Source organism: Sciurus carolinensis, chromosome 3 (genome assembly GCF_902686445.1).
Source record: "Sciurus carolinensis chromosome 3, mSciCar1.2, whole genome shotgun sequence".
Taxonomy (NCBI): domain Eukaryota; kingdom Metazoa; phylum Chordata; class Mammalia; order Rodentia; family Sciuridae; genus Sciurus; species Sciurus carolinensis.
Window position 1 is genome coordinate 4,387,931 of NC_062215.1, and position 17,466 is coordinate 4,405,396.

Below are 17,466 nucleotides of genomic sequence, written 5' to 3' on the forward strand. Positions count from 1 at the left end.
GAGCCCCTCCCCTGCCCCCCCCCCAGCTCTCCTGCTGGAGCCCAGGGCTGGCACAGCTTCCAGGACACAGCTTGGAGGGTCCTCCTTGGGGAACAATGGAGAACTCCAGACAAGAGCCCACGTAACCCAGCTCCAGAATCGGTGCCTGGGTCCCGAGCCAGATCTGTTTCAACAAACATCAAGGACTTAGAGGATTCTTTCTGGGCATGCAAATCTGGTTAGGGCAAACACTGCAGAGGAAAGTAGGCCAACAGCTGGCACTTGGAATGGCTTTTGTTACACAAAGACCCAAGTTGTAATTGTGTTTGCGATAACAGATTTGGCCCGCAATCACGGAGGAGCACGCTGCCCCACTGCCCCGTGCCTCTGCTGGCCCCGAGCGAGACAGAGCACAAGGTCAGCATTCTCCACATCCGTCACGGGGAGAGGTGGGCGCGGTGGTCATCCCAAGGCCCTTTGTGCTGGCAAGTGGGAAAGTAGGAAACTGCAGAGCAGAGGGAAATCATCGAGAAGCGGGAGGGGACGCCAAAACTACAGCACAAAAGAGGAAACATTGTCCTCACCCTTACATGGGGGAGTCTCCACAGAGCACCAGGACCTTCCTTGAAGGGAAAGCTGAAGTGGGGTGCAGGAAGTTTATGGGGAACGGGGCGGGGGTGGGTAGAGGGAGGACAGACAAGGAACTAAAGAGATAAAAAGAGCCAGTAATTCCAGCAACTGAGGAGGTTGAGGCAGGAGGATCAAAAGTTCAAGGCCAGCCTGGACAACTTAGGGAGACCCCATCTCAAAAAATATAGCTCAGTGGTAGAGCCTCCCAGGTTCAATCAGCAGTACTGGGCAAAAAAAAAAAAAAGTCAAGAGAAGGTACTGTCTAGTGGCAGAGCTGGGGATGTGCCCAGAATGTGGGGCTTCCACAGAATTTGCACACCCACGCTGAGAACACGCACCCAGAGTTAGCTGCCCATCTGCCCTGCAGGGTGCGCTGCTCTGGCCTGGGGACCCCCACCCCAGGACACTTCCCTTCTGCCCTGCAGGGAATGCTACTCTGACCTGGTTATTGCCACTGTTTTCAAACCTCCCAGAAATACCCTAACAGCCCCACCCACCCACCCACCCAGCTGCTAGATTCCAGGGTGGGCCAATTGCTTGGTTGGAAAATCACCGAAGGACTCCACACCTCAAAGCCTGTTCTGCTTTGGGGGTGGCCCTTGGAGCCTCCATCCCTCGGCAGCCAACGGTGCTTCAGGACTGCCAGCCTCAGGAAGGGATCCGGGCTGCTGTGGTCACTGCGGAGAGTCTGGCGCTTTCCTCCCTCACACAAACCTGGACACCAGGCTCCTCCGTTGGAAGCCCCTGGCTTTCCCCCAGGAAAGCAAAAGGTGGTCCTCCCACTCCTCCAGCTCAGCCCCAGGGGCACCCTGGCTACCGCCAGCAGATTGGCCACACCAGTATCTGAGCACTTGGTCTTCTGTGGCCTGGCCCCTCTGATGGCTGCAAGCTGGCCCCTCCCCACACCCCTCCCCCCTAATGGGCCGGCTCATTGGACCTCCCGACCTCCCAGTTGCTGCATGGGGCCTGGTTGGAAGCTCTCCTTCCTTCTGCAATCAAATTCCTACTTTCACTCAAGATCCCCCTTCTCCATCCCGACTCCCTGTCAGCCAGAGTGACCTTTCCCTGCCCCGCTTCAGAAGATGCCAGCTCACATCACCCATGGCTGGGCCGTATCACGTGTTCCCCTGCTCCCCAGCCGGCCCTTCCCCATGTCCAACCATCTGTCTGTGTAAGGCTGGTCCTTATGCATCAGCTCCCCTCCAAGTCTGCAGGCCCTGAGACATGCACACGCACACCCACCACACCCTACCCGGATGCCTCGGTCCAGGGCCCAACCCACTCCCTAGCTGAACTGTTCAGGTCACACAATGGGGAGACGCACACAGGGGACCAGAGAACCAAGGCCTTGCTCCCCAAGACTGAGGCTCCCCAAAGGACCTCCAACCATCACACCAGGATGCTCTCAATGAGGCCATTGTCTTGGATAAAATTTGAGGGTCAAGAAGCTGACTTGGGAGGCACCCAGAGGCCACCAGATGGAGTTACACACAGGGACCCGGAGGCAGGGGCACTACCAGCCTCCCGGTGCAAACTGTACCAGTTGGTAAGACCAACACCATGCCAAACTTCTGCCTCCACTCCCACCAAAGGACTCCAGGTTGAGAGTTCTCCGTTCACCATAAATCCCACCTTCAACTCAAGGCGGTGGGCGAATCAGGGAATGAAGGCAAAGATGGGAATCCCCAGGCTAATGGAGAGGAGAGTAGAAAACGCAGGGCCTGAAGGGGGCAGCATCTTTCTCCATCAGAGCTTGCAGGAAAGGCATCCCACTGGCTGACCGTCCAAGTGGACATTTGGGAGGAAGAAAGGGCTGGAGGAAGAGGGGATGGAGAAATGCAAAGAAGCCCCCACAGAGAGGGCAGAGGAGGGTCTCGGTATTCCAGGTAGTCAGAGGGCAACTTGGAACAAAGAGGACCTGGGGAGACCCCAAGAAAAGTATGCCCCCTGAAAGAATCAGATGGCCAGGGGCACAAGTCATTGGCCCTGCAAACCCAGAACACCCCTTGTTCTTGAGCAACACAGACGGAAGATGCTAGAATCTGAAAGACTGCTCCCCCACTGAGTCAACTCAGGGTAGGATGTGCCATTTCAGGTTCTGTACAGCCTGTGCCACCACCAGTCCATCCATCCCTCTTCAGTGTTCACCCCCCACCTCACCCCCATTCCCACCAAACACAGCCAAGGTTCTGGTCCCAAGAAGTTACCCCCACCCAAAGATGAGGCTGACCCCGATGCGCTATGATGGCGGCTGGGCACAGGACACCCAGATTCCAGCCCTGGTTCTGGCCATGGAGGGTGAGGGTGGAGGGCCTCAGACCGGTCACCTCCAGGCTTGGCCTGGCACCTGGCCGCCGGAACTCCTTTGAGCGCAGCCTCTCCCCCTCGCAGGCTCTGCCAAGGCTGCCCCGGAACGCTCGCAGGGGCGGGGGCTCCGGCCGGCAGGGGCAGGCCCGCCCTCTGAAAGCCAGCCCCAGAAGCGCGGAGACCATTGTGTGCGCCTCCCCTCCCACAGCTTTATTTACTCCTGAGGACACAGGACGCAGGGCCACGGCACCGGCAGTCACGAGGCACCGCGAAAGCGCGCGCACACACAGGCCGGGGCGGGGATGCCAGACCCACCTTGGGAGGAGCAGCCCCCCAAGTCCCCCTACGCTTTGTAAACTCGGAAGGGAGAACGAGCCAAACGCTCCCCTTGCCCTCATGCAAGCCCCCTCTGCCCCACAGCCCGACTCTTGGAAGCGGGTGAGGATGTCCCCAGGCCTGGGTGGGGGCCCTGGGACGTCCCACGCTGGACCCCAACGCAGGCTGGGCAGTGTCCACTCGGCTGTGCCCAACCCCGCGGGCTGCGCGACTTGGCGGCCCTCCGCAGCCGGGCTTCTGCTCAGCCCCGGCCCGAAGCTGGCGTGGGGGAGGGGAGGGCCGTCCACCCGGCGGGACGCGGCCGCCCACTCGGTCCGAGGCGGGGGACTAACTCCCAAGCTAGTCGCCAGGCCCAAGGGGGCCCGAGAGCATCAGGCGATCGCCTTGTTTCCGAGCGTGGAACTGCGAGTCCCGGTAGTTCCAAGGAAGCGGCGAGCCCTCGAGGAGGTGGCTGTCGCTGGGCAAACACAAACAACAATAAAAGGAAGGAAACTCCGGCGGCAGCGCGCAGCGCGAGCTCTGGGTCCCGTGCGTGTGCGCGGCCCCCGCGGGTCCCCCGAAAGGGGTCCTCCGCACAGGCGACGCTGGGGCGGGCGCCCGGCGCTCCTGGCTGGAGGGCGACCCCTCGGGGGTCTCGTCTGCTCTCTGCGCACTCCCGTCCCACCGCCCCGTGCCAGGCCCAATCGGAGGGTTCTGCCCAGCTCGCCCGCGGCGGCAGCAGCCGCTCGACACCCACCTTCAAAGTCTGAAATGATCCCGTCCAGCTGCGCGTTGACCGCGGGGTCGGACATGGTGGCTGGTGGGCAGGGAGTCGCGCAGAGGGCGGCGGCGAGGAAGCGCCCCCGGCCGGGCCCGGGCCCTGCGCGCTGGCTGGGGCGCCGCGCCCGCGCTCCTGCAGTGCAGAGATCGCTGCCGGAGCCCCTCGGCCCCCAGGATCGGCTGAATGAATGGGGGAGGAAGGCGGGCGCCGGCCCCTCCCCGCGCCGCCCCCGCCCGCCGCCCCGGCCCCCGCCCCGCCCCTGCCGCCCGGGCGGATCAGGTTCCCGCACCGCGGCCCGGCCTCCCGGCTCGCACTGGCTACTCCGCCCGCCTGTCAAGGCCGGCTTGGGGGGCTGGGGCCGGAGCGGGCGCAATAGGGACAGCGGAGCCCGGGGCACACGACCCGAGCGCCCCCCTTCTCCCTGCCTGGCCTGCGCCCAGGGGACGGCGACCGACCCGGCCTCGGCCCCTCCCCCCCGGACGCCCCGCTGCGACCAGATGTGGGCGGATGTGGAGGCCGGGCCGCGGCGCGGGGGCGGGCGCCGAGGGGGACGAGATTCCTCCCCTTTCCCCGGGACGTAGGTTTCCTTCTGCGGGAGGTTTTATTTACGCAGCCAAAGTTCGCGGGCGCCTGCTTTGCTCGCCCCGCGCCCGCAAGGGTTAAACGGAGGCGCGCAGCCTGGTCCGGCTGGCGGGCAGGATCCAAGCCTGTGGGCTACAGAGCCCGGGGACGCGGGGCGTGAGCCCACAGCATCCTACCGACTGAAGGCTACCACTGGTCCCCTTGCCCGGTCGCCGCTGCACCCTCTGGGTGGGCTGTACCGAAGGCGCTGGCCCAGGGATGGAGGACCCTGTCAGAAGAGCCAGGGACATGTTCCAACTCCACGTCCCCTGCACAGTAAGGGCTTCCTGAGCACAGAGAGCAGACCTGGGCCTTCCCCCAGTAGAGAGTAATTATAATACCTGAAGAAAGGAGTAGGCAACGGAGAGAGAGGACAGCCGAGGGGCTCCCTCTCCTGCTGGGCCCTACTGCCGCCCACTGGGCCTTTCTCGTGTCAGTAGTCTCCACTTCTCCCACCACCGGGCAAACATGATTAAACCTCACTACACGCTGTGGGAAAATGAGGAGTGAGATGCCAGACAGAAGCAGCAGGAGCTAGTCCCTGGAAGGGCCTCGGGGTCCACGAGGGGGGGGGGGGGGGATGTGTGTTTCTCTGACTGCCCGGCCGTTGGCCCCTGCCACCATTACCTTAGGTCCAGGGTCTCTGCCCAGGCAGCATGAGAGCCTGGCCAGAAAAACACCCCCTCCAGAGTGGGTGGCAACTCCCCAAAGTCGTCCCCACATGGGGGCAAATGAGTGCCTGAGCCCATCTGGATCTGGAGCTGGCCACTGCCCACGCCCCTCCCCTTCCCGCTTTATGAAAGATCCCAGCCCCTGAGGTGGGGCCTCCCTGGGCTCCTGGGGTCCCTTGAGGAGAGGGTACCAGGTTTGGTGGGCCTGTTGAATTCTAGAATCCAGTCCCTCCCTTTCATGCCTTAGATATTTTGAACTATTTTCCACCAAGTGAGTTTGTGGACATGGAACTGCAAAACCACAGTCAGTTCAGACACACAGCCTGGTCCGCCCAGCAGCGGGGCTGCCTCCACAGCACCCCGACGCCTCCGCATCAGCCGGGGCCTGCCGCAGTCAAACCCTGCCTGGCCCCCTGCCTACCACACCTGGGGCTTTAAGTCCTCCCAACAGCACAAGCCCTGGGGCAGATACGAGGCTCTGGGACAATAGCGGACCTGGGCCACAGCATTATTCGCCAGTGTTTTTATAGAAAGCACCTGTTGAGTGGAGACCCACCCATGTGATTGTTCTCCCCCAGAGCTGGCAAGGAGCGCTACCAGATTAGCACGGGGTCAGCTCATTGTGCATTATCGGTCTCCACACACAGCAGAGCCTAACACACTCCGCTGTGTTTCCTCGGGGAGCCCAGCCAGGGTGCGGGACCCACCAGAATGCTCCCTCAGGGGAATCCAGAGGACAATGGCAGGAGGGAGCCAGTTTCCAAGCCTGTTGTGACCTGGCTCAAGAGCCCAGGCGCCGCGCCCCTGCCGCCACCCCCTTCACTTTAACCACAGTCCTTGTTACCAGGCTAAAAACCTCCCAGACTGCCCAGCTCCCTCAGGAAAGTCAAGTTGGGTTTGGCCACACTCCCAACAGGAAGTTCACCCTTGTGTCTAACCCAGTGCTCTAATTGTACATCATTATTTCCTCCTTTTTTGCTGTCCTCAGAGGAGATGGGAAACCGTTGGGTACCTCCCTTCACATCATAATTACCTCTCCAAACTCCAGGCCACTCCTCGGCCTCTCTCAGCTGAAACTGCCCTCCGCTAGCCCAGTAGTCACTGCCCAGCTGTCCTTTGACCACTCTGGGCTCCAGGGCTTTCACAAGGCCAGATGGCCACAGTGTGGTAAGGGCCTCCTGAACCCTCTCCTGGGCCTCGGGCTGGACAAATGGGCCTTCTGTGCTGGTGAACCCAGCCAAGCTCACCGGGAGGCAGGGCCAGCTACAGGTCTGGCCAAAGGGAGGGTGTGCTCAGAGGGACCCCAAATCCCCAGCTCGCAGGTGCACCCAGACCTACAGTGGGTTAAATTCTGGTTGCCAAAAGATTTGGCCGAGAGCCTCGGACCGTGACCTGACTTGGAGAAGCTGCAGAGTAGTTAGGTGGGGTCTTCAGAGGCGCTCCCGGGGCTAGGGCGAGCCCCCCACCCTCGAGGGGAGTCCTCGCCAGGGGCAGAAAGGCCCAGACCCCACAGACAGCCGTGCCAGGAACAGAGAATAACGCGGCCAGGGGTGGCCTGGAGCCAGCAGAAGAGGAAGAGCAGGAAGCATCCTCCCTAGAGCCTGCAAGGGAGCGGGGCCTGTGACACTGTGATGTCACCCTGTGGCCTCCAGAAAGGTGAGCGCCCACCCTCCTGCTGCAGGCCAGAGCGTGCCCGTTTTCCCAGCAGCAGGGGACCAGTAGGGACCTAAGGCCCCGTCTGCATCTTCAGGGCGCCCATCACCTGTCATGGGTGGCTGACGCCGGTCTGTCCTGGGGCAGGGGGTCCAGGTAGCGAGTTTTAATGGAAAAGCTGAAAGTTGCACAGGTGAGAGGGAGGGAGCGGGGAGCGGCTCAGCCTTTCTGGAAGCGGGAAGGAGCGGGCCCAAGCGGGGCCCCACCCGGGTTGAGAGGGCCCTTCAGCCCCCACTGTGGGAAAAGAGGGCGGAGGATGCTGGGCGGAAATGGCCATCTGGCCAGCACTTTGGTATCCATGACCCCTGTGCGCCAGGTACAGCCCTCGTGGGAAGCTGAGCTGGCCAGGAAGCAGCTCAGCAGTGGGGCTGGGAACAGCGCGTCCAGTGGCACGCCGCCCAGCCTCTGCGCCTGGACAGGACGCCCGGGACCAGTCTGTCGCCCCACACGCTGGGGCTTCCCTAGTTCAGGCCCACACGGGCTCCCTCCTGCTGCACCTGGCACACAGGAGGACCTCACTGAGCCCCAGAGCCGCTGGCCCCAGGCCCCCCCTCAGTAGAGACGCCACCGTTCACCTGGCTGCTCAAGCCCGAAGTCCGCCCTCCTCTGCACCCTCACCCGACGTCCGGACCTCGGGCAGCTTCCTCCTCCAGGAACCCCCGCAGCCAACGCAGGCTAAGGGGGCACCACCAGCAGCCGGTCCAACAAATCACGCAGCACCTGACACACAGCGCCGCCTGCTCTGGGGCGCAGCTCCAGCCTGGGACAACTAAGTCCCCAAGGGGACGTCATGAACAGTGAGTGGGAAGAGCACAGTGCAGCCACCAAACTCAAGGGCACTGCAGTAGGGCTGGGTGCAGCCCCACGGCAGAGCCTCACGTGGGCACGGCCTGGGCTCCATCCCAGCACCCGCCATAGATAAATAGAGGGAAAAAACCCAGGATGGATGAGCTTCATGTATTTTGCACCTTTGTTTTAAATACAATTTAAGTGATTTAATTTATAAGCATAACATCGTTTAATTCCATAACATCTTTCTAATTAATGCGTTTTCATTGTGATTATATATATATATATATACACACACACATACACAAAAAACAGGAAATTTCCCACTGAGCATTTTAGCCGTGTCTCAGCAGACGGCCCAGTGACGTCCAGCACATTCACATCCTTGAACAGCCACCACCACTGTCTAGCTCCAGAATTTTTTCCATCTTCCCAAAGTGGGACTCTGCACCCAATTAATAACTCCCCATTCTCCCTTGCCCCCGCCCCCTGGCAAGTACCATCCCCTTCCTGTCTCCAAATATGACGACTCCAGCAGCCCTTGGAGTCGAATCATACAATGCCCATCCTTTGTGACTGGCCTGCTTTGCTGGGCACAGTGTATCAAGGTTCATGGTTCATTCATGTCACAGAACATGGCAGGATTTCCTTCTTGAAGACTGAATAATATTCCACTGTATGGACATACCACATTTTGTCTATCCATGGATCCCTCAATGGACGTTTGAGTTGCCCCCAGCTTCTGGCTGCTTTGGGTAAAGTTGCAGTGAATGCTTTGTCTGTTTGGACCCCTGCTTTTCATTCCCAGAAGTATAATTGCGGATCATATGGTCATTCTATATACTTTAATTTCAAACAATGATTTATATGTCGTTTATTTTAATCTATTTATTTTTTCATATATGACGACTATGTTATGGTTTTATATTACCTAAGTTCCATGTAACTTGATTTTTAATAACAGCCACTTTGCCGAATTCGTCAAGGTTCACCCACCTGCTCTGCTCACTGGGCCTCCCTGCCTTGCTCCTGCCTGCATCTGTTCCCACACGAGCCCTTGCAGTGAGCCCACTCCCTCGGTCCAGCTCACACTTCTAGTGCAGACGCCTCCCCTGCCTCCGCTGTTTCCCCAGCCGAGTGCCCTCATGCAGCCCAGGCCTCCTTCCTGTTCTTTGCACTGCCTCCTGCCCCAGGACAATTGCACAAGCCCTTCCCTGGCCTGAATGGCTTCCCCACCTCTCCCCTGCGCTATCGTTTCAGTCCTAAATACTAGAGCAGCCACCCCAGGGTCCCCCTGGGACACAGCTGCTTCCTTGCCTCTAGGCAAGTAACAGGGACACCCCAAGTTCCCATTCAATCCCACAGAATGACAGAGTCCAGTTTCCTTTGCTGGACAGCAGGGTCACGGGGACTTCTGAGGGGCACTCAGCCCAAAGGGGGACAGCAGGTGTTCAGAATTCACATGAACTCTTGGCACTCCTGCCAGCCACCATGCCAACCAGCTCCCGCCTGGCACCTGGGGGTCACGGGCTTCTGCACCTGGACAGGCCTCCGGGACCCGCCTCCCTCAACATCTCCCATGCCTGGAGAGCCAGCCAAACTCGGACCACTAACCTCCCGCAGGCTGGCGGTGGAGACGGCCGACACCTCCCCGGGGTGTAGGCTACAGAGCCAACCCTAGAGGCAACCACAAGGTTCCACTTCCAAAGAGCACGTGACGGATCCACTCCCGGACTTCCCAGCAACAACCCAGCGGCCTTGTGCAGAAGGCGTGGGGCGGACCCTGAGCACGGTGCCTGGGCTCTTATCTCCCGGGCAGGGGCTTTCCATCCCAAGTGTCTTGGCCTCCAGGCCTGGAGTCCTGGACGAGGCTTCTGGCCTTGGAACCGGCAGGCATTCTGCTCCCAGCTCCCAGGCTCCTCGCCCCCAGCCGGGGCTCAGCGGGCTTGGAGTTCCCGGCGCTGCTGGCTCTGAGGACGGGGCCGGACAGCACTGCTACCTGGTCCTCCCACTCTGTTTCACAGTTACCCTGATGTTGGACCTGCTCACCCAGCGGGCGGGAGGCCTTGGGGGAATCACGACCCTGGAAGAGGGTCCCTCACCAGCCAAACTCTGGCCCGCGGCTCCTGAGCATCACCTACGTATCCGCACGCCCAGGGAGCTCCGGCCACTGAAGCCCGCCGTCTGCCACGCCAGCTCTGGCCTCAGTTAAGACCCATGCTCAACAGGGAGGAGGGACACTTCTCTGCGTGGCCAGTGGTTCTTCCTGACCATTCTGTCTTGACACAGTCCCTTGACCCCTGCTGTGACCCCAGTCCCCAAGACATGGCTTTGGAGTGGCCTGAAGTCCGTACGTCCTAGCAACCATCTGAAGTCGGGTGCAGAGATGGGCAGGGGACACTCAGTTTCCTGTACTCCAGGGGGTGTAGACACAGCCCCTGACCCTCCTGGGCTCCTCGGGGGGCTGAGAGGAGTGGCCAGCCTGACCCAGCCTACAGGCAGTGCGTGGTTGGGGCGCAGGGCTCGCCCCTCGGGTGTGCCAGCCTGCGGACCTCAGCTCGGGCTTCCAGGACACTTGGCCACACGCCCGTCCAGAGGGACAGGCCGTTCCCAGGGCCCGCAGTGTCCTGGCCTCCCCGTCATTTTTCTCGAGCAGGCCCCCAGCTCTGTGGGGTCTGGGGCTGGAGGCAGCCTGCCACTGCCAAGTGTGGGGACGAGGACTGAGTCACCAGCCTGCCCTAGTCCACGTCAGCAGGAGCAACGGGATCCAAGCTGAGAAGAAAGCATTGATTTTTAAAATCGCCACAGTGACCCAGGAACGTCATCCCCAGGGAGCTGTCCGCCCTGCCCGCCACCTGCAGCCTCGGCGCCAAGAACACCCCTGCCACCCGACTGCCAAGGTGGCGGGTGAGAGGGCGGAGGGGCGGCGGGGAGCAGAAACCCTCCAAGAAGGGTCCGCCAGGCTTGTCTGCGTCCACAGCCCTGTGGCATTGCCTGCACGACCTGTCTGTCCCCTGAGAGCTCTTCCCCCCCGCTCTTGAATTCCTCCTGTGACGGGGAGCTCACGACCCATCAAGGTCACTCACTCTTTCTTTGGCCAGTTTGGACTCTTTAAAACGCACGGAGGCTGGGGGTGTGGCTCAGGGGTGAGCGCAGGCCTAGCAAGCACCGTCCTGGGTTCCACCCCGGCAACACAAAAATAAACAAACAAACACTAAAAATGGAAAAGAGATAAAGAGAGCGAGATGGGGGAGGGGAGAGAGCAGCGGTGCAGGGAAGAACACAGGGGGGTCAGCCTGGCTGGAGCTCTGGCCATGGAGGAGTGTGGCCACTTCAGCTGCTTCTGGAACAGCAGGTGGGAGGATGTGGGGCTTGGGTCCGGGGCAGCTCGTTCTGGGGACCTGGAATTTGGAGCATCAGTTCCTTGGTCTGGAGAAAGAGGCTAAGACATCACCGTCGGGGTAGGGACTGGGACGTGGTCTCCTCTGTGTCCCTGGCAGGGACAGGAAGCGTGGCCCTGAGGACCTGCGAGGGAAAGTGGGGCGAGCTCTGGGCCTGGTGGAGGAGAGCCGCTGCCATGGGTGGTCTCTGAGCGCACGGCCCCTGCAAAGCTGAAGACCTCCAGAAGCGCAGGGCCTTGAGCCTCACAGGCACCCTGGGCTCTGCTCGCACCTCGGCTGGTGTCATGGTGTGGGAGTGAGGTGTCCCCCAAGGACCCTGTTCACGCAGTACTTCTCGGAGGAGAGGTACTGGACTGTGAGAGCTGCAGCCTGATCAGTCCACCTAGGTCTGAATGGACTACCCGGTGGTCACTGTGGGCAGGTGGGTGTGGCTGGGGGAGGGGCCATGCAGCCCCTTCCCCTCTCTCTCTCTGCTCCCCGGCTGCCCTGAGTGGAGCAGCTTCCCTCTGCCCACTGTCCGCCATGACGTTCTGCCTCACCACAGTCAGAGTCGGCCCACCAAGGACCCGACCTCCGGAACCAAGAGCCAGAATACACTTCCCTCCTCTAAGCTGTTCTTCTCAGGTATTTTGGTCACAGTGACACTAAAGTAACATAGCCAGTGACCCCAGTACCCCTGAGTGCTCTGGAACATTCCCCAGAGGCCAGACCTGGGGTCTGAAGGAGAGGGAGATGCTGGCCACTTCTGCCCACGCCTGTGCCACGTCTGTGCCAGGTTCTCAGTGGAAGCCACAGGTATTTAGGGGGTAGCACTGTGAGCTTCCCAGCCCCGGCCCTTCCTCTCCTCCTGGCTTCCACCATCTCTGGCTGGGCGTTGACACCTCTGCAGGGGCACAGAGAAGAAAGAGCAGGAAGTAGCACTCAGCTCGGGGCAGGCCGCTCACTCAAAAAGAGAAGGGAGTGACATCAACAGAGGGGGCCCTGCGTGGGCTGGAAATTTCTCTCCATTCCTGTCCACCATGAATTGAGAGGAGGCTTTATGTGCATCACCGCTGCCCAGCCCAAAAAAACACCCAGTGCTCTGAAGCTTGGTGCCCTCACGCACAAGTGCATCCCCAGCTGCTTTGGAGGCTGAGGGAGGAGGATCACAAGTTCAAGGCCAGCCTCAGCAACTTTGCAAAACCCTGTCTCAAAGTACAAAGGGCTGGAGATGTGGCTCAGTGATAAAGTGTCCCTAGATTCAGCCCCTAGTACCAGGAAAAAAAAAAAAAAAAGTGCCCCTGCTCACAGTGACCCCGTGGAAGAGGGTAGCAGCCAGGCCACTCTACCTGAGAGGCAGCCTCAGGGCTGGCCCCACGCCTTGGGAACAGACTGCTCCTCGCAGAGGGAGGCCAGGCCCCTCCGACCAATCTGGATAATGAAATCTTTCCCAGTTCCAAGTGTGCTGTGCAGCAGCCAGAGCCACCTAAATGAACCACTTGTCCCCGAGCGGGGTGACCGGCACAATGCTTTGCTCTCCACACGCTCGGCCTCTCGCCTGCCCGTTTCTCCCCAGAGCATGAGTCACTGGCCCAGATGACTCTGCCCAGACCAGGGCCCCTGCCAGGGGCTTGCCAGCTCCAGCCAGGCCACACGCGGGAGAGAGATGAGCAAAAGTCCCCGACCAGAGACCCAGGGCCTGCACGGGGGCCTTGCGGTGCTGCCCCTAGGGGGCCCGAAGCACAGTGGAGGTCCTCTCTGGCTGCTCCCGGGTTCCTGAGGACCTGGGCAGCGCTGCCCCTGCCCATTTGGGAACCGACAATCTTACGGAGACTCAGCGAACAGGAGCAGAGTGATCTCATATGGAAACAGGCCAGGAAGGACGTGAGCGAGACAGGCCCAAGGCCGCCGGGGGTCAGTCAACGCCCTCCTGCCTGGCATAGCCCTGGGACCACACCAAGTCGGAGACAGGCTCTGGGTTTTTGTTTTTGTTTTTTAATAAAGAATAAACACTTGGCTTCCTCTCCACTGAGCCCCAGGCTCCTGCAGGGAGTACGGGGAGGCCCGCCGTCTCCCGCGCTAGGGTCTCGGGTCCTCCCACCTGGACTCCCCACCTCTGGTGGAAGGCCCTTTCTAAAGTGCAGAGGGACCTGTGTCCTCACTGCTGGGCTCAGAGGAGGTGACACTCCTTCCCTGGGCTTCTCCGTGCCCTTCGGTCCTGCCCAGCCGCTCGCGGGACCCCGTAAGCCAGGTGGCGCACCTCTGCACCTGCCCCATCCCGTTCCCTCCCTGCCTTCCTGACCGGCCTCGTTACGCTTGCAAGCCTCGTTACGATGCCGCTTCTTCCAGGAAGCCTTCTGGGGCCCTGGAGGGAGGCCTTCTCCTCCAAGGCCTGCTCCAGCCCCCAGGCCCTGGGCAGCCTGTCTCAGACTCCGCCACCTGCATGGCATCCAGGGAAACAAACGACACAGAACGTGATGAAGGAAGTTGAATGAAGAGCCCTTTAAAAAGCCGGAGGAGCAGGTCCAGAGTGAGAGCAGGTGTGTCCACTGCCCCGTCCTCATCCGCCCGGGGCCTTCCTCTGAAGGAAGGGGACAGGTGGCTGGGGCTGGGAGGAGGGTTTGTGGAGAGAGTCCAGTGGCCCTGTCTCTTGCTGCAGGGCACCTAGAGGGGCCGGGAGCAGAGGAGGTGGGAAGCAAGGAGCAGCACCCGCCCTGCCTGGCAGCCCTGCAAGGCGGCTGGCCGGCTCCACACAGCTGTTCCCCAGCGGGGAGAAATTTCTCACCTTCAAGAACAGGGTGGGGACATTCCCAGACAGGCCACGTCGACGCTGCTCCCGGGAACCACAGTGACAGCTTGGTGGCTGGTCCCATCCACAGCCCTGGCCTGGAGCCTGCTCCCTCTGCTTGGGCTCCTTGATGGAGGGGAGCAGCCCTGCCATGGGTTGAGGCCACCCTCAACCCGGAGCCCAGAACCGCCCAGCGCGGCCCTGTCACGCGACTCGCTTTTCCAGGCGGCAACTGTGGACGCTCAGGGCCAGGAATCGCCAGGCGTCAGCACACCTCGGCAGGCCCCTGGCGCAGCCCCGAACGCTGGGGACGAGGGAAGCAACAGGGCCTAGCAGAACACAGTCTCAGGCTCCCTGCTTCAAGGAAGGGTCGTGCAACCAGGTTCTGGCAACGGGAGGGAGCGTCTAACTTTCAAGTCACGCTCTTCGACAGAAGGGATGTGCTCGCTCCTTGCCTTTCTCTTTCTTGCCTTCTCCCTGGCTGAAACATAGTCATGAGAGCAGGAGCTGCTGCAACCCTCTTAGCTCACAAGGCAGAAGCTGCATGTGACCAGGCACCAGGGGAACATTTAAATGGGTCCTGGCTACCCTGGGTCACCCTGGCTGCTACACTTGGACTAGGACATGGAAGAATGTCTGTATTGACTGAATGCTGTTGTTTCAGCTTTTGTTACGCAGCCAGAGGTGTCCTGACTAATCCAGAGTGTGCCCATCACCCTGCCAGGCCACAGGTCAGCAGACGGCAGGGCAGGGTCTTGAGCACCCACAGAGTCTGACTCAGAAATGCAGTTAAAGCCAAAGGAACCATCTCGTTCAGCCAAGGCTGGTTTGGGTATCTGAAACTGGAAAATAACGGTCTAAGTTTAAGAGAGAACAAACTCCTCTTAGGGGCCCAGGCAGGCAGGGACAGCTCAGAGATCACAGGTCTCAAGAGGGGACCAGCATGGCCAGATGTACACTGGATAGAGAGGAACCTGGCACGTCAGGAATAAAGTGCCCTTCGCAGTCTCAGGGGCTGAGGCCCGGCACCACTCAGACTTCTGGGTGCCGACCCCAGGTGCCATTCACTGGGCTGTGGGACTTCGGTCAAGTCACTCCACCTCTCTGGGCTTCCACCAACTAGCCTGTACGCCAGGGAGTGGGAGTGTGGTCGAGGGGATCCCCACGAAGGTGTAGAGCAACTGGCTCCCCCAGGAGCTGGGCACGCGGTGGCTCCCGGGTTATGCCTGAGCTTGCACTCAGCCCAGCTGTGAGGACTGGACACGGAGGCAGTGACGTGCTGAGAGCTGCCCAGCTGCCAGGGACGGAGGCAGGACTGGAATCGGGGCCCCATTCCTGCAGCGTGTGGCTGCCCAGGAGTCGTCCTGAGGACACGGGGAGTGGGGTAGCGGGTGACAGACGGCAACGAGACTGAAATGCCTGACGGTGGTCCCAGAAGTGACTGGGCGACGGAGCTCACCTTGCAATACATTCAGAAATAAAGACAAGATGCATCCACAGCTGCACGGAGGACGGACGCCGGGACCGAGAGGCCGTGCTGCAGGGTGGGTGGCATTAATGGCGGATCCAGGTGACAGGCGTACACACCGCCAGCTCTCCTGCCTGTTCATAAACTGTCACAATGGCAGGTGCAGAGGAGAGAGGCACCGGAGCCAGGGGTTGCTGGACCCCAGGACAGCCGAGTGGCAGCCCTGCCAGGGCAAGTCCCCCTTACCTTCCTCTTAGGTTGCAAGGACAGCCTGCAGCGCCCATGTGTCTCGAGGACAGAGACGCCCGCTGCCCATCCTCTCCCACCTGGGCCTGGAGGAGTCTGCAGGGGCAGGAGCCAGCTCTCCATCTGCCCTCCTCACAGATGCCCAGTGCACACCAGCCCCTTCCCTGATGCCTCAGGCACCTGCCTTCCCAGAGAGTCCCCAGCAGCCTGGCCTGGCCCCCAGCTGGCCTTTCTGGACATCTGGCCAACAGCCTCTTTAGCTATGCTCCAGTGACCTTGCAGATGTCCAAGTCATAAGTGAGGCCACCGGCTCGTGTCCCCGCAGCTTCCTCCTCCACCGCGCCTTCCCCAGCCCCCCACCAACATGCCGACAACGGTCAGGACAGGCAAGTGGCCTGGGACCCCTGCCCGCGGTCATCCCGGAGGCCCTGCATGGGCCCTGGCCTGCTGGAGCCCCCTGGGGAGAACGCCCACCCTCTCTGGGCCAGAGTCCCCACTTAGAGAACCAGCAGGGGCGAGGGTGATGGGGAGGCCCTGGGAGGATGAGGAGAAAGGAGGGAGGGTCAGGAGCGGGAGGAGGGAAAACAGGAAGGGACGGAGGCGGAGAGGTAAAGTAAGCACCAGAGGAAAGCAGGACGAGCGGCCCCTCCTTGCTTCTCCCGCACACCTGATCAGCTACTGCCCACCCGTCTCCAAGAAGCAGCAGGGGTCAGAGAGGGCAGGGCGGCCCCAGACGCCCCCGGGAGGGAGTGGAGTTGCTGGGGCTTGTGCCATTCTCTGACCCCCACAGCCGTGATCGAGCCACCGGATGAACCAGAAGGGTTCCACAGCACCAGGAGCTGCACCCCAAGTCCCCGCAGGGTCTCTGAGGCAGAGAGAGGTGGGGAGAGGGGACTGGAGGTCATGCCAGGTGCAGGCGCCCTGTGCAGCTGGGGAGGAGTTTCATGGCTCCAGGCAGGCAGCAAGGTGTGTCTGGGGATCAGAGCAGTTGACGAGGCCAAGACGCCACTCAGCTTCCCCAAACGTGACCTGCTAGCAAGCTGGGCCTGGGCACCAGGAGGGGAGTCCCTGGCCCCAACACATACGTCAGGTTTAGGAGCGCAGAGCCAGGAGGAAGCCACGCCGTGTTACTAGATGTTCAACAGGCTGAAGACGGAAAGCCAGAGCCCCGACCCAGGAGGAAGAGCCCAGAGAGTTTCCAGAGCCTCCTGGGAAGTTCAACTTCAGTCCCTCACCCTGGACGGCAGCCCCTGTACACGGGTGGAGGGTCTCCACCCGCCTGGAGGGGAGCGCAGGGCACACGTGTGACCCAGATCCACCGTCTTCGCACACAGCCGCCACACAGATGGACACACAGCAGCCGGGCGTGGGCGAGTGTTGGCCAGGCAGCCCCAGGGGGTTGAGGCTTTGCACAAGCCCTGCGCACACAGATCTTCGCACACGTGTGGCTGGCAATCACCCACACGGCACACCGTGCTGGGGAGCCTGGCCCACGGCCCGCCAGCAACAGGGCGCGGGTAATCCCCAGCTGCTCCCTGATGCCACATGGAGACAACATCGGAGAAGACAGAGAGGGTCACAGTTTTCAAGGTCACACGGCCAACAGGAGACACGGGAGGAACACAGGAGGGACACAGGTGAGTCAGCCGAAGCATGGGCCCCGGTCCTGCAGGTCCGTGGAGGAGCACGCGCAAACTCACTTGGCATTTTTATTGAGCAGCACAGACCAGAACATAAGCTCATCCAAAAACACCTCGATCCTTCCCTGGGCTGCCGAG

At 61.1% G+C, this 17,466-nt stretch overlaps 1 protein-coding gene across 7 annotated transcripts in view; it reads right to left on the reverse strand.

Moving 5' to 3' along the window:
* Positions 1-17,466, reverse strand: part of Septin9 (septin 9) — a 143,796-nt gene that overhangs the window by 83,540 nt on the left and 42,790 nt on the right. Inside the window, exon 1 of one of the 7 annotated variants that reach the window (XM_047543304.1) lies at positions 3,989-4,483. The exons of the other annotated variants lie outside the window; for them this stretch is intronic. Coding sequence (XP_047399260.1) covers positions 3,989-4,043 — 55 coding nt within the window. The 5' untranslated portion in view covers positions 4,044-4,483. Of the gene's footprint in view, positions 1-3,988; positions 4,484-17,466 lie in introns of those variants that run through there. 7 annotated transcript variants of the gene reach the window in all.